Source organism: Sorex fumeus, unplaced genomic scaffold, assembly GCF_029834395.1.
Source record: "Sorex fumeus unplaced genomic scaffold, SorFum_2.1 ptg000022l, whole genome shotgun sequence".
Classification (NCBI taxonomy): domain Eukaryota; kingdom Metazoa; phylum Chordata; class Mammalia; order Eulipotyphla; family Soricidae; genus Sorex; species Sorex fumeus.
This window is the reverse complement of record NW_026606079.1, coordinates 4,908,359-4,920,655: the sequence shown is the minus strand read 5'-3', so window position 1 is coordinate 4,920,655 and position 12,297 is coordinate 4,908,359. Positions and strand designations below refer to the sequence as shown.

Below are 12,297 nucleotides of genomic sequence, written 5' to 3'. Positions count from 1 at the left end.
AAGAGCCGAGATCATCGGGAAGCCCCAGATGGGGTAGGTACCGCATCCCGCCTCCCCCAGATGGAACCCCGGTGACCAGAAGCCTCTACAACCACAGCTCGAGTATGCGGGAACTAGGACTTTTCCTCAAAACCTATATACAAAGTGATCTCTCTATATACAAAGTGATCCATGGGAAGTAAATAACCCAACGTTTCTCTCTGAAAATCATAGTTAAGTTTGGAGCACGGCCACAGCCCCAGAAACACAAGGACTTAATGCATAACCCAGCAGCTTGGAGCAGAAAAGTGAACGGGCTATGTGTTAATCCAGGCCATCATGACTGTCCAGAGGGGAAAGGGTGTTGCCCCATTCGCCCTCTCCTCTCTGGAAAGAAAGATGGCGGCCACATGGGAGCCTTGTGGACAGCAGGTATGAGCCGGGGGTGTGGGGGCGACTAAAACCTCATGGGAAAGGGGGCGTTCTGGTCCATCCTTCACGCCCTAACGAGGTCACCAGTTGCCCCCCGCGAGCGGCTCTCCAGCACGGCCACGGCCCCAGAAGCACAAGGACTTAATGCAGAACCCAGCAGCTTGGAGCAGAAAAGTGAAAGGACTATGCGTTAATCCAGGCCATCACGTCTGCCCGGAGGGGAAAGGGTGTTGGTCCCTTCCACCCTCCTCCCTCTGGAAAGAAAGATGGCGGCCACATGGGAGCCTTGTGGACAGCAGGTATGAGCCGGGGGTGTGGGGGCAACTAAAACCTCATGGGAAGGGGGGCGTTCCGGTCCGTCCTTCACGCCCTACCGAGGTCACCAGTTGCCCCCCGCGAGCGGCTCTCCAGCACGGCCACGGCCCCAGAAGCACAAGGACTTAATGCAGAACCCAGCAGCTTGGAGCAGAAAAGTGAACGGACTATGCGTTAATCCAGGCCATCAGGTCTGTCCGGAGGGGAAAGGGTGTTGCCCCAGTCGCCTTCTCCTCTCTGGAAAGAAAGATGGCGGCCGCATGGGAGCCTTGTGGACAGCAGGTATGAGCCGGGGGACTGGGGGCGACTAAAACCTCATGGGAAGGGGGGCGTTTCGGTCCGCCCTTCACGCCCTACCAAGGCCACCAGTTGCCCCCCAATAGCGACTCTCCAGCACGGCCACGACTCCAGAGCACAGAAACCAATTTCTTAACTATCTGACTTTCAGTAGAAATACTTCCAGGGTCAATAAGTAAAATAGCAGAAATCCAAAACCAACATATAATTCTTGAACCCAGCTGTAGAAAGCAAATCACTTCACAATGCTTTGTCGGCATGTCTGATTCGGGGGGTGGGGGGTAAACTCTAAATAATAGTGGTGAATCTTTTATTGAAACAATGAATCTAATCAAAGCAGATAGAGTGTTAACTAGAATTCATCTGCCCCACAGGGACTGGGAGGGGTGGGGGGTGGGGTTTTATTGGGGTTCTTCATGGTAAAAAATAAGTTTTGGTAAAGGGAAATGTGCTTGGTATTTGCATGACTGAGCCCTAAACCTGAAAGCTTTGTAGCCTTTCCCATGGTGATTCAATGAATAAATAAATAAATTAAAAAATAAATAAATAAAAAATAAAATAAAAAATTAAAAAAAAAACACATGGTCTCTGTCTTTTTCTTTCAATTTCCTTCACCTAACCTAATTATTTTGGGATCAACATGAAGCCAAACTATTCACCTATTTTGTGCTTCTTGTAATTGTCAGTCTCTCCTTTTTAAATGGCCCATTTAAAGGCTCAATCAATTACAATGAGTGTAAATAAAATGAAGACCAGAATCAAAAACAACCAAAAACCTGCTGGAAAATATCTGTCAACCCCTCATTTGATGTAGGATTAATAAAACCTATAAAACACTTGTAAAACTTAACAAGAAAAAGTCAACTTCATCTAAAATGGGGGTATTAAACAGAAATATCCTTAAAGTAGACTTTGAGCAGAGAATTGAATTGAATGGACAAACTCTCCACATCTCTTATCGGAGAAATGTAAATTAAAACAATAATGATATATAACCTCATACCAGTGAAAAGGGCACACATAACAAAGAACCAAAGCATTCTGTGTTGGCATAGATGTGGGGGAAATGCAGTTCTTATTCTCTACTGGTGGCAGTATCAACAGGATAGACCTCTTTGGAAAAATCTTGGATACTGCCCCAAATATGTAAAATTGACCTTCCATCACTTGATCACTTGACATCCCATTACTCATCTATTTGCTAGAGTGGGTGCCAGTAACGTCTCCATTTGTCCCTGTTGCGGGCTAGTGTAGCCCAATGGCATCTACTTGCTCCAGGACGAAGAACTTCAAATCATTCTTGAAGAAGTCTGACTATCTCGTAGGTGGGGGGCCACGTGTTCCTTTGACGGAGTGGAATCTAGTCAGTAACAGCTCTAGGCCAGTGGTAGTCTTCAGATCGCATTATGTGTCCAGCCCATCTGAGTTTTGACGCCTTGGCAAACAAGACTGCATCCCTGATTATCTGAGAACAGATAACTAGATGAAATGTAGTACATCTACACAATGGAATACTATGCAGCCACCAGGAAAAATGAAATCACGAAATTCGCTTATAAATGGATGGACATGAAGATTTCAGGCTGAGTGAAATGAGTCAGAAAGAAATGGATGATATCGAATAATTGCACTCTTCCATTGCATTTCTACTTTTCTAAAGATTATATTAAGTGCTAGGAAACACAGGGACCTTAATGACTAGTCAAGGTTTGGAAGCTTGCTTTCATTGTATGGGGGTGAAGGACAGAGAAGGACCATTAGTTAGATAATACTATTTAACTTATCTCTCCATCTCCCTTTTCCTACTATTCACAGAGAGATGTAAAGTGAATCTCTGAGTTTCACTTGTTCAGGTTTTCACGTGCGCTGGGTGGAAAGAAGTTTCCAGACTTTTAGCCTGTCTGACCAGAAATTAGGACTCAAGGATTTTTTCCCATTTGGAGAAGCCCATGTTCTCTCGTGAACCTCTCTCTTTCTCTCCCCTTGCAATTCTCTAAGCAAATTTCTTTAAATAATACTATTCTGTATCACTGAAAAAGCAGAGTTCAAGTCATATGTGAATAAAATTCTATTAATTTTATCCTATTCATCACTGTCACTGTCACTGTCCTCCCACTGTTCATCGATTTGCTCGAGCGGTCCTAGTAATGTCTCCATTGTGACACTTGTTCCTGTGTTTGGCATATCGAATACATCACGGGTAGCTTGCCAGGCTTTGCCGTGCGGGAGAGATACTCTCGGTATCGAACTCGCGTCAGCCATGTTGACTGCGTGCAAGGCAAACGCCCTACCTGCTGTGCTATCGCTCTAGCCCATCCTATTCATCATATTTACTTATACTTTTTCCACTAATACTACTATGTAATAAAGTCGTTGGCAGCTGTGTTAGACTCAAGCCCGGTTTTTAAATTTTTTCATTAAGTTAGAAAATTTAACATAATTTTTGTTTATATTAAAGTCTTTATTTAAAGACTTAAATCCTCTTTTGACTGCTTTTTCTATTTTTATTTGAGTAAATCATTTATTGTATCCCTGAGTCACTGGAGACTGGGGGAAGCAGGCAGGGGATCTCTGTTCTGGGTCCTGTTGAGTCCAGAGTCCAAGGTCACAAATTTCTGCATTGTCTGGGTTCCATGGGACTTTATTCTTGCGTGAGGCTCAGCTTGAGCGTCCAGAAAGCAGCTTGGAGCTTGGAGGTGGTTGGGCGATAGAGGTCCGGTGACTCAGAGATCACATCCATAAGCCACACCCTGCCGTCACCAGATAATCTCCATAAAGGAGGCTCCCAGAACCTACCACTGGACTTTGTGCCTGGCTGGGGGTGGATGAGAGCCTTTCCCACCCCAAGGGAACCAGCTGCTAAAATCTCAGGGCTGGAGGGAATAGAGACTTTACTGGTGCCTGCTCAAGTAATTCGACAATAAATGGAATGACAGTGATACAATGATTTATTGTATCACTTTTACATAATCTCAGCAAAGAACACTCAGGGTCATGTTTTAAGTTATATACATAATATATATTACATACATATATAAAACAATTTGATTTGCCAATATTTTCTAGGATGCATTCACCTCAGGGATTCCTGAGCACAGAACCAGGAGTAAGTCTTCAGAACTGCCAAGTGTGACTCCAAACCCAAGCAAAAAGGTCAATAAAAAAATATGACTCCTGAGCAAGGCTTCTGAAGTGAAGTCCCAGGATTCAATCCTGTGTTAGAGACCCAAGAGGTTAAAGCCCCTGAGAGCTCAGAGGCTCTTCCTGCAGAGTGGGGGCCGGGCTGTGGGGGAGCCAAGTCCCAAGAGCACTGAGTTGCAGGCTAGAAGGGGTGGAAAGATGGGGGAATGGGGGCAGAGATGCAGCGATGTAGAAATCTTCTAAGAAACTGTATTTCCTTCTTCAAAATAACTAACTAAATTTTGCTTTGTCAAGAAAACTAAAATTAATATAAGTATAGAACACAGAGGCATATAGATATCCCTTTATCATATTGATAAGGCAGCAAAACCTGTATGCAGGGGGTGTTTCTGGAATTCTTAATATATCCAATGGAAACCACCCATGCATTGGGATGGTTTTGTAATCTCATTGTAGTATCCATTGTGCAGTTACAGAATCCCAGAAATAACCTCAAAGCCCAGGTGTGTCCAGATGTATCCAGGCATATAGATGTGGGGGACCCTGAGGGAGCTCTGTGTTCACAGAATCCTGGGACAGGACAGGGTCTAATCTCCTCAAACAAGGATCAGAACCTGGACTTCTTCCCTTCCCTTGAGGATGAACTGGGTGGCTTCCACCAGCCACTTCTCAGGTTGGACCAGGCCTTCAGCTATGAATTCTCCCTCCTCATGAATATGCAAATTACACGAGGGACACTGAGTTAAATACAGATGTGTCTGTGTCCTGACAACCTCACACAGCAGGCACACCCACACCTTCAGAAGCCCCTGAGTGCACGGTCTCCACCATGGACTGGACCTGGAGAATTCTCTTCCTGGTGGCAGTGGCTGCAGGTAAGCTTCCCCATGCCTTGGGCTGAGGGAACGGGGCCAGTCAGGTGGAGTCCACCCACTCCTGTCTGCTGTCCACAGGTGTGAACTCCCAAGTGCAGCTGGTGCAGTCGGGGGCTGAGGTGGGAAAACCTGGGACATCAGTGAAGATCTCCTGCAAGGCGTCCGGATACACCTTCACTGACAACTATATGCACTGGGTGCGGCAGGCACCAGGACAAGGGCTTGAGTGGATGGGTTACATATATCCTTACAATGATGGTACAAGCTACCCACCAAAGTTCCAGGGAAGACTCAAACTCACTGCAGACAAGTCCAAGAACACAGCCTACATGGAACTGAGCAGGCTGAGCACTGAGGACACGGCCGTGTATTACTGTGCGAGAGACACAGTGTGACAACCACATCCTGAGAGTGTCAGAAAACTGAAGGGGAGGCAGCTGCGCCACTTAAGATGTAAGGAACGCTGATCCTCCTGACTTCCTCCTCAGAGAGTCAGGATCTGAGACATAGAATGGGGCTCACAGGGTCAGGCTTCATCTGAGGGAAAAGCTCAGGATCTCTCTCTGTCCTTCAGCAACAGCCAGAGGGAGATGGCTTCTCTCTAAAACTCCTGGTGTCACTCATATTTTTGTCTAGGATTTTGTGTGGAGCACCCCAGATGGTACAGGAATAACTACATGGATGTTTGAGCTGGGGTTATTGCAGGTTCCTGAACTGTAGGTCTACACATTTTGTTTTAAATTCTGTATCTGCAAGAAATCCTTTTCTTGGAGATGAAATCCTGGCAGAGTCTGGCAAACTCCCCGTGACGTACCAAATATGCCAAATACCAGTAACAATGATGGGTCTCATTCTCCTAAAGAGCCTTGAATATAATCTCAGGGCTAGGATGAAAGAGACGTTACTGGGGCCTGCTCGAGGCAATCGACGAATAACAGGATGATGAATGAATGAATGAATGAATGAATGAAATCCTGGTGTTGGTCAGATCCACTTCTGGAGTTTTTGTGCAGCCCTAACCCTTTGTACATCTTCACCCTATTTCTATATTCCTGAGTTGGAATCCTGCCATTGAACAAGAGCCAGTGGAGGAGATGACCCTATATTAAAGGGACAAAAGTCACATTTCTCCTATCACATGCTGGAATGGAAATGGTCAGGGTCAGGATCTGTGAAGTCCTGATGTTGGGGGCATTTCAGCCCAGATCAGAGGAATGTCATAACCAAATGACAGATACAGGTTCTGGGGTGTGCCCAGGAGGGCTTTCAGTAGCATGAACCAGCAGACAGGATCTAGAGAGAGGCCTCAGGGGCTGCTTCCTCCACCCCAGGTCATGCATCCCAGCTGAGTTTACCTCATATCTGATGTCACTAATTGATCAATACATTAATTTTGTGCATATTCATATATATGTCTCCTATTTATGTCCACTGGGAAGTCTCAGACAGCATGACTACATAATGAGCTATCTGTCATGCAGACCAGAGTATTACTGGGAATATTCGTGCTTCTGTAGTTGAGCTATGAGGTTTGATTCTTAGGTTGAAACCAAGATTCATACCCCCACTTTGAAAAATATTACCAAATTTATCAAAATGGTCAATTTACAAAAAATGAGCAAAACCCTTCCTTCCCAACAACAGAGAAAAATGCTCATATCTGAGTGAGAGTATTTTCCTTCACTCCGCTAGAAGAACATTGAACATACATGAATCAGGATAACACTTCAATTCCTGAAGGCACGATAAGCACAATATGGGCTAAAGTTCCAACCGAGGTCAATCCAGAGTACAGAAGCAGGGGCCTGTTAGGGCATGACTCTGGATCTCCGACCGCAAGCAAGCACCAAGCAGGAATGCAATCAGCAAGAAGGTAGCTTATTGAGCTGGCTAGCTAGGGTCAAGCTGTCAGGGAAGACCTCGAGCTTCTTCAAAAGGGATCTTATATAGGCCTTCACTGGCCGTTACAGCAAAGCCCGCACATTTCATAGCCAATAGATTTGTAACAACATATACTTTCTTAACCAATCCATTTAAAAGTATATCACTCCTTAGCCTATAGATTCAAAGATCAGCATTTATGTACATAGCCATTGTGGCTAGTGGGTATCTGGTAACTCAGACATTTGGTTATCACCTGACTCCCTTTGATTCTCAGCTCATGGCCCCTGCATTCTGGTGGAGTTGGATAAGGGAAAAGTTCCTAACTGAGGTAACAGATAAGGAAGGGCCAACAAATGGTTTCAGAATTTACATCCCAATAAGAAAGGGTCAACAAATGGAGACAGAATTTACATCCCAATTAGGAAGAGTCAACAAATGGAGACAGAATTTACATCTCAAGGCTTTACCAGGGAGGGGGCAAGTAAGGAAGAGTTACTAATTAGCAGAGTTTAGCGCTGGAATTTCCCTGGGGTCCCAAGGGACCTTAAAGGGTACGACCTGAAGGCCAGCCTGGATTGTCAGTGTGGTTGAGCAGAAAAGCACATACAGATTCCTGGGAAAGGGCAGTCCATAAGTCAGACCTCTAGATTGTTCTCAATGCACCCTTCCTGCCTCTGCACAGAGCAGGCACCTAGATGGGGCTCCTTGGTGACTGAACTGCTACCTACAGTTTGAAGTGTTAGACTGTTCTCCGTCTCCCACTGCCCTCTGTGTGTAGTGACAACTTCAAATGACACTGGGAATGCCACGTTCTCAAATCATCAACCACTCTCCTAGTGCTACACACTTCCAACTGAATCCAGAAAGTCTAGGACATTGCCCTGAAGACATTTTACTCATAAATTTCACATCCATGAGGAACACCTGGAAAGAGTCATAATGCTGTCTACTCTCTGTGGGTCTTACTGTTCTTACTGAGCTGAAAATCACTCAACTTTCTAAAATATAGAAAAAACTAAAGGATATCATGCTCAGTGAATGACTCAGAAGGAACGGGAGAGATACAGAATGATCTGTTTCATAATAGCACTGTGGCACTGTCATCCTATTGTTCATCACTTTGCTAGAGCAGACACCAGTAATGTCTCCATTATGAAACTTGTTGTTACTGTTTATGGCATATCGAATACACCATGGGTAGATTGCCAGGCTCTGCCATGCGGGCAGGATATTCTAGATAGCTTGCTGGGCTCTCCAAGAGAGACTGGGGAATAGAACCCGGGTTGGCCTCATGATAGGGAAAAACGCCCTACCATTGGAGTGATAGCACAGCTGGTAGGGTGTCTGCCTTGCATGCAGTCGACCCGGCTCGAATCCCAGCATCCCATATGGTCTCCGGAGCACTACCAGGATTAATTCCAGAGTTTAGAAGAGTCAGGAGTAACCACTAAGCAACGCCGGGCGTGACACAAAAAGCAAATAACAAACAAGGTAAAGGTAAAGGCCCTCCCGTTGATCGTGGATATGTTCGAGCAGGCCCAGTAACGTCTCCATTGGAGACTTTGTTGTTACTGTGTTTGGCATATCAAATACTCTCGGTAGCTTGCCGGGCTCTCCGAGAGGGGCGGAGGAATCGAACTCGGGTCGGCCATGTTGGCCGCTTGTAAGGCGAACGACCTGGACTGATAGCACAGCGGTAGGGCATTCGCCTTACAAGCGGCCAATATGGCCGACCCGAGTTCGATTCGTCCGCCCCTCTCGGAGAGCCCAGCAAGCTACCGAGAGTATTCGATATGCCAGACACAGTAACAACAAAGTCTCCAGTGGAGACGTTACTGGGCCCGCTCGAGCAGAAAACAAACAAACAAACAAAAAAAAACCTGGGCTGCTTTGGGGGCCTGAAGCGAACTCTGGCCTGTGTGAGCCCCGGGTTAGGGGCTGAGCTGGGCCACTGAAAAACCCCGCCATGCTGGCCAAGTAGGGCAGGCAGCGGGTGCCTCGGCAATTCTTGGGAGCCCCCCAGATCTCCCCAAATCTGGCTTCTTTTAGTCAGCGTAATTGCATCCAAAGGCCACTCTGGGGCTGAATCTGTTGGCTTTCACGTGCAGAGAAAGCTGTCTCATATTATGGGGCTTAAAGGACCCACAGCAAGGTAGCAACAAGGGCTAAGATCAGCGCAATAGGAGAACTGATCCACAGGGTTGAATGTTTTGGGAGAAGGGGCTTTTATCCTGACTTCAATCTCTGATTCCTCACAGCATCCTATTCCCTGAACTCCAAGACTTCAACCTGTTTCAATCTCCCAGGCCCCACACCCAGTGCCAGGGTCACAGAATGGTTGTCCCAGCTGCACACAGATGGGCCACAGGAAGTGCTCCCTGGTGATTAGAGGTGTGGGGGAGTCTCAGCCTGACCCAGGTCTAACCATCTTTCTGTGTCCAGGGACAGACAGGAACCTCAGTTCCCCTCACTCAGTCCCTGGAGGAGACTTTCAGTTTACTGTTCTGGGGAGGCCCAAGGCACACAGACTCCTGTGTTCAACATCTCCTTCAGGGACCCTCAGGTCACATTCTAAATGACAGAAAGAAAGGAAATGTTTTGGCTGACACTGAGGGCATGTTTTCTGGCCTTTCTAGTGTCTCAGTAAAATCCTCTCCTCTCAAAGGTGTTGAGTTTAAAAATCCCAGATAGTTTCTTCCATGCCCTGTCTTCCCTGATGAGGTTTCAGCATTAAGTGAGAAGCATCACCGTGGAACTGTGGAAATATCCCCCTTGCAGCAGCCATTGATAAAATACTTGGACCCACGTCTCCCTGAATGCTGTTACCTCCTAACTACAGGGACTCTGGGAATAAGGAGATGGTCAGTCTGTCTGAGCAGTAGCTGCTCAAAGATTTATGAGTGCAGCATGGTCGAGACATAGCCACCCACATGGGCCCTAGACCCTTAGTCATATGACAGTTTATTAGGGGAGCAATGGTCCATAGGGGCAGAGGGAGAATGCCTGTGAGCACTATGGAGCAGATGGCAGAGAGAAGCAGGGAATTGTTATGACTGGAAGAAGCTAGAGCGCTGGCCTTGATGCTCTAAGACAGAGGCAAGGTTGAAGCATTGCTGAAAACAGAGCTGCCTCTTTCACAAATCTCAAGCCATTGGGCACCAGTAAATCAAGGCCAAATAATCTACGCTATACTTAGAAATTTCAGAGAAGTTGGGGCCTGGGGAACTCTCTACAGGTCGAGTTCTCTAGTGGCCAAAGGGCTGTGCCAGGGAGAACTTCAAACCTCCAGGAAACTAATGGGACACTGTTCCCTTAATAAGGAGCCTAATGTTGGAGTTGTCCCCTGAGTATTCTGGGACTATCTAAAGGGATTCTAAAGCAGGTAAGATTAGAAAACTCTCAGGGCTGTGCTCCAGGCAAGAACAGAGTAGGAAATTACCACCAGTGTCATGCTTTAAATGTAATAGCTGGTTGTGTTATCACCCTAAAGCCACAGCTGTGTGAATATCCCAGTCCTGCTCTTAAGCTATCTAACTCTTCCACGTGTTAAAGGAAACAATGGTTCATGTGTCTGGAGCCAAGGCACTGGGGAAATGGATCAGATTTTGTGTTCAACAAATGGCCTAACTGGGGGCAGAGAGATGGTACAGTGGGAAGGGCCTTGCCTTTCAATTTGGCTTGATCAATCTGGATATCATTTGCCACCCCTCATTCTCTTTCCCCGAACACACACACAAACCCTGAGCCCCACAACGGTGATTCTCTAAGCACAGAGTCAGGAAGAACCCCTGATCACCACCAAGTGTGGTCCACCTTCTCCCCCTTCATCACTGTATCACTGTTTCACTGTCATCCTGTTGTTCATCGATTTCCTCAAGCACGAAGCAGTAATGTTTCCTTCGTCCTAGCCCTGAGATGAAGCTCTTTCAGGGTCAGGAGTATGAGACCCATCATTATTACTGGTTTTTGGCATATTCAATATGCCACAGGGAGTTTTCCAGACTCTGCCATGCGAGCGGGATACTTTCAGTAGCCTGCCAGGTTCTCCAGAGTAAGAACTTTATAATAAGATGTCGCGCTCCTGTTTCCGGGAGATGAATTTTATAGTCTATAGGTCTTGGCCATTGATGAGATTACACGGCACTGGGGGCAGTTGGTGAGTGTAATGCCTACATGCTGGAAGATGGGCAATCTGGGTGGAGGAGGCCCAGTCCTGATCCGAGTAGGCTTGGAGATCTAAGCCCCGGGTCCTGCACACCTGGGTTCCTCTGCCACAGCCATGCTTAAGATCTCCCCCTACATGTTTTTGAAAAAAATCAATTAAAAAACTTTTCAGGCTATTTCCTTGGTCAAGGCTGTTGAGGATAACTTGCGGACAGGACATGCTAAAGAGCCTGTCTAACCTTTTAAGACTAACCATGAGGGACAGAGGACAAAGTCACCAAAGTCTTTGACTTTATAGTAGTTAGTTAAAACAGAATCTGTGTTGTCCCATTTCTACTTTGAGTTTGGCGACATTACTTCAGTTCTCTGTTAAGTGAGAGATACTTGTTCCTTAGCTTCTCCCTAATTTTCTTCTGTTATGCTTTTTCCGTATGTAACCCAACAACGGCCAAGGTCCAGAGATTATCACACTCAGCTCCCAGGAGAGAACAAGGCAGAGTCTCCTACCTGTGCCTGACTGTCTCCACCAGGGCCCAACAGCTGAAGACCTTCGGGCCCCAGTCAAGGTCATGCTGGGACCACTCTCCACACACTTGGATGAGCCTCACGCATAAAAGAACTGGCAGAGGAACCCAGGTCTGTGGGACCCGGGGCTGAGATCTCCAAGCCTGCACGGTTTGGGACTGGACCTGCCAGTAGCTAGACAGTTACACCCACCAACTGCCGTGTAACCCCAACAATGGCCAGGATCCAGAGATTATCACACTCAGCTCCCGGAAGCGTGCGGCCACATTTGCGGCCGTGCGACATCTTATCATCTCATTCCTACTTTGGACAAACTGGCAGGCTACCGAATGTAACCTGCCCACATGGCAGAGTCTGGCAAACTCCCCGTGGTATACCCAATATGCCAAATACCAGTAACAATGATGAGTCTCATTCTTCTAACCCTGAAAGAGCCTTGAATATGGCACTTTTTAAAAAAATCTCAGGTCTAGGACGAAGGAGATGTTACTGGGGCCTGCTCGAGGCAATCGACAAACAACAGGCTGGTCGTGATCGTGATCGTGATGCTTTTTCCATAATGCTATCAAAATACCTTCACCTCTCCAAATCTACAGAGTGAGACTGAGTGTCTTTATAACAGCCAGGCACTGAGCAAATTCCAGGTGCACATCCATGTGTGGAGAAACAAGCTCAATATGTTGAT

The 12,297-nt window shown here is 46.6% G+C and overlaps 1 gene segment (V, D, J or C); it reads left to right on the top strand.

Annotated features, from left to right (window-relative positions):
* Positions 1-11,325, top strand: part of LOC130023158 (immunoglobulin heavy variable 1-2-like) — an 86,194-nt gene extending 74,869 nt beyond the window's left edge. The window contains 2 exon segments of the V gene segment in view: positions 5,118-5,416; positions 11,260-11,325. Coding sequence covers positions 5,118-5,416; positions 11,260-11,325 — 365 coding nt within the window.
* Positions 11,326-12,297: the final 972 nt, after the last annotated feature.